Below are 4,610 nucleotides of genomic sequence, written 5' to 3' on the forward strand. Positions count from 1 at the left end.
TGTGCATCCCCTTTACTCTTAAAAATGGGCACCAAAATACTCTTCATCCACTCCTCTGGCATCATTTTTGTTTTTAAAATAATATTAAAGAGTTTAGTAAGCCAAGAAACTCCCAAATCTCCTAAAAATTTCCACACTTTAATTTGGATATCATGAGGTCCTACAGACTTTTCACCCTTGGTTTTCGTTAAAGCCTCATAAACTTTTTTTTACTAATGTGATGGTAAAAATGAAATGTTTCATTATTATTAATGATATTATGATCATATTTTTAGAAAATTCATTGAAAAGTTTATCAAATAGCTCACCCTTATCAAAATAACTCACCCACCTATGTTGAATATCTTTTTCTAAGAAAAATTTTTTTTTTTATTTTTATCTTTAATACACTTTACTTGAGTTAAATCTTTACTTCTCTTTTCTTTTTGTTGGGCTAGTTTATACATATATTTTCCACCATCTTTAGTATTTAATCTTTTATTAAAAATATCACTAAAAGCAGAATTTTTAGCGTCACAGATTATTTTTTTAAACTCTCTGCGGGCCGTTTGATATTTTTTTCAGTTCTCTAAGCTTTTACATTTAAACCAAATTTCCAAACCAATTTTTATAACTAAGGTCGATCGTATTTTCATAAACACAAACAATGATAATGCAAAAAATTATCAACAAAAAGCATAATGGTAAAATAAACCTACAATATGAAACTACAAAATACATAACAATTTTTGCCAAATATAAGGCAACAATGAATAAGAACAGAAATTTATCTCAAGTACTCGAATGCCTAACACATTGATTAGAAAAAAAAAGGTAGTGGGCCTGTTAGAGAAGTTCTTTTCCTTTTTACTTGCCGTGCAGAGTGAGCGCTCTAATACGACATTTTGGGATTCTGCATCACCTGCTCATTGTTAAAGACAAATAGAAATTCCAGAATATAGAGCAGGTGGACATGAAAGCCACACGAGCAGGGAGAGGCACTATCCTGTATAAACAAAATAAAAGATTAAAAATAAAATTTAGCAACATATACTGATAATATAGTAACAGGAAAGACCTAGCTAACAGACAAAAAGACCTAGCTTTCTCACAAAAATGCAGACGCAAACCATTAAAAAATCAACTCTAGCTGCTGATTAGTTACCCAAAGTTCAATATAGTAACAGGAATCCAAAACCTGAAGCCTGCATCATGATAAATTTAATATTTAATGGTCGTAAATTCTTCTAAATTAAAAAAAAAAAGTAGGTATATTTGCAAATCTATTACCGTAGAGGAGTGTGGGGATAGCATCTTTCTGATACTTCGCTGGAAGCTCAGACAACTTTCCTAACCATAAATTGTTCCATGCAAAAATAACAGCAATAACGCATGGGCCGAGCACAATCTGGTTTAATATGACCTGAAATTAGATGAAGAAACGTGTTGAAAACAAATTGTATATATGGGAAACTCTTTACCTAACTTTTACATTTTAGGAAAATCAACCATGTCACACAATTCTTATGTATTGAGATATTTTGCAGGTTCATTTTAGTTCTACAATCTATAAAAGTATCGATTTACGGCGAGTTTGGGGTAGTTTATTTGGTGCGGTGGCGTTTTGAAAACGCACCTGACCTGTTTGTGTAAACTTCGTTTTGGCAATTTATGCGTTTTCAAAATGTTAAAAACAATGTTTTCACACCGCACCTATCTAGGTGCGGTGGGAGCTTATTGGCAATGATCTGACTTTTCCAAGAAAATAAAAATTTGTAATAGCCACCGCACGTAGCTTATCAGTAGATTATTTTTAATGAGCTTATCAGCAAATTATTCAATAAGCTACAGCTGCCCCAAACATCTTATTAGTCTCCAAACCTTTTTAAAAGGGGTTGAAAAACTCCTCATTGCGGACTTTTATAGTCCATATTAAAAGAGAAGGAATTAATTTAACACTTCTATAGATTTTGGAACTAAAATGACTCCATTTAATAGTTAGGTGACCATTTTGGCACTTTAGTCCATATGTATTTATAGATCTAACACCAAAAATTTTAGATGTACAAATTGATTACTTACATATCTAAACTTATGTATGAAAAAGTGTATTTTACTTTGAAGAAGTTAATAATAATGGTGTTTTTTATGTGATTTCAAAGATTTGAGAATTATGTATATAAATATTGAAGTTTAGGTGTTAAATATGTATATATAAGAATTTTAAATACTCTAAACTTGCCTTTGTTGAAAGCGTAATGAGTGTTTGTTTTGGCATGCATTGATCAAGGAATTGGTACCACACATAAGAACCTGGACCATAGAGAAAAAACCCATAGGAAGCCATCCGAAGAGACCTAAGCCAATCATGATTTGACCAAAAGGATGCCTCCTGAGAACAAAAATATTTATGAGATCTCCAAAACAGCCTACAACTATAGTGACAAAAAAGTTGGATATTATAATTATTTTGTTCGAGACCAAGATATATATTTGAAGAGCAACGAATCATATTCCATTCAATCACTAAATGTTAATGAAGACAATAAGAAGAACATCATATTATTTTTTTTGCTTTCCACATAGCATCTGTAACTCTAAGAAACTTCAGACTAAATTGACATTCTTAGTGAATCATGGACAAAAGTTTGCATGGCACAAAAACTAAAACACAAAGATGAAAATGTTCGTTAAACATAAAAAAATTGTCATGTTAAAACTTAATTACACTCAAGCAACAAATTAATGTTTTTAAATATCGTAAAAGCAATGTTGATTTTGCACATAACAATACTTTCTCCTTGCTTCTCTCCCATTTTAAAGGATTAACTAGCCCACTTGCCCTTTCTCTCCAGTCTCTTCTCTCTAACCTTTCCACTTGCCCTTCCTCTCTAGTCTCTTATCTCTGACCTTTATTGAAGCACTCCATCTCTTGGATCCCTCCTAACTCTCTCTGCGGACAAGATTCTCTTCAATATTAAGTTTCTACTCTATATAAGGGGTTCGAGTACCGCATTTGTAATTTCTCGCTTCCCTCACTTTCGATGCTTCATGCTCTCTTCTCTTTCCACATCTTTATCTTTCATCTTAATCCACTATCTACTCTCTTGACTAATATGGATGGGAATATTGCCCTGCATCACTCTCACAGCTAGTTCTCTAAGGCATTTGTTTGTACTGAAGGAAGTAAAATGAACTTCAAATGATTTGAGGGTTGATTAAGAGCCCGTCACCAATAATTTGAACTTCTCAACACTTCATTATCCTTCGCTCAAAGTTCTACATCCAAACACAGACTCCATTTCAAATGAACGGTTCATTAATTTTCAAAAAAGTTTACAATTTTCTTACAAAAGAGGGCCTTAGTCTATGATCTCTCTTGATGACTATTTCTAATTGATAATGCATGCATTAGATAGTTAAAAAAACTAAGAAAAAAGGTGATAGTGTTTAGAATTTATAGAAAATGATAAACTGATATTAATATTTATCAATCAATATTATTAGAGGGTCAAGTGATATTATCAATTCTCAATATGTACTATTTGAAGATACAGTGACATATAAGTGTGATAATTTTAACTATCTTGCACCTCACACATTATCATTTGTCAACTCCAACAAAATAATCATTTGTCACTTGCGCCTCACACATTATCATCATTTGTTCTTCACACAACGACATCGCATGCACCCCGTACAGTGTAACCATCTACATATATCAGAATGTAATTGCCTATTGCCATGCAGCATTTTGTCTTGCTAATATAGCATCACTTCCTAAATTGTGCACAATACAACAAATTACACCACTTGGAGCATTGCCATTGGTTCCTGCTGCAGCAACATCTTTTGCACAAAGGGTTCAATTTTAATCGACCTGAAATCAACATCTATTAGTTCCCACTCAAGAAGTAATCACCTGATACCATCTTGATATGTGCATAGAGACATGAATACATGAGTTTCTTCATACGTATAAGTATATTTTAAGTGTAAGTGTATATATAGAGAGAAAGAGAGTGTGTGTGTGTGTGTGTGCCGTGGGAGCATACATCTTGATATGTGCATAGAGACATGAATACATGAGTGTCTTCATATGTATAAGTATATTTTAAGTGTAAGTGTATATATAGAGAGAAAGTGTGTGTGTGTGTGACGCGGGAGCATACCATCACAGTACTGTTGTAGCTACAGTACTACAGCCCTTCCCTCCCCCTCACCTTTCCTATTCCAACCACTTTCCTACTTCTATCCAATTCCAATTCCTTCATATTCTATTCCTTGCTTTTTCTATCCCCTTTCCTATTTCTATTTCCTTCCAATTCCAATTCCTCCCTATTCATTGCCTACCTTCTCTACCACCTTCTATTTCTATCCCAATTTCAAATTCCTTCCTATCTCTTTGTGATAGAATCCTTTATATTATGTTGCGTTTGCCTAGGGTGCAGGAGGTTTTTAATAATTATTGCTTTCAATTGCTGCTTTTGAGGCGTTCTTCCCCTCCGAAAGTTATACTCGATAATAGGAAGGTGTTCCGGTTGTAACTTGTACGAGGTGGTGACTAGACTGTAGCTCAACAACGAGACATTTATCCTTCCGCAACTTCTTCTTACCCCGCAGTTCAACCG

At 33.5% G+C, this 4,610-nt stretch overlaps 1 protein-coding gene across 4 annotated transcripts in view; it reads right to left on the bottom strand.

Annotated features, from left to right (window-relative positions):
• Window positions 1-681: 681 nt before the first annotated feature.
• Window positions 682-4,610, bottom strand: part of LOC110025370 (protein Mpv17) — a gene marked incomplete at its 5' end in the record, with an annotated part of 6,594 nt that continues 2,665 nt past the window's right edge. The window contains 4 exon segments of one of the 4 annotated variants that reach the window (XM_020725815.1): window positions 682-985; window positions 1,145-1,184; window positions 1,270-1,402; window positions 2,222-2,371. In XM_020725815.1, coding sequence (XP_020581474.1) covers window positions 898-985; window positions 1,145-1,184; window positions 1,270-1,402; window positions 2,222-2,371 — 411 coding nt within the window. 4 annotated transcript variants of the gene reach the window in all.

Source organism: Phalaenopsis equestris, unplaced genomic scaffold, assembly GCF_001263595.1.
Source record: "Phalaenopsis equestris unplaced genomic scaffold, ASM126359v1 Scaffold000297, whole genome shotgun sequence".
NCBI lineage: Eukaryota > Viridiplantae > Streptophyta > Magnoliopsida > Asparagales > Orchidaceae > Phalaenopsis > Phalaenopsis equestris.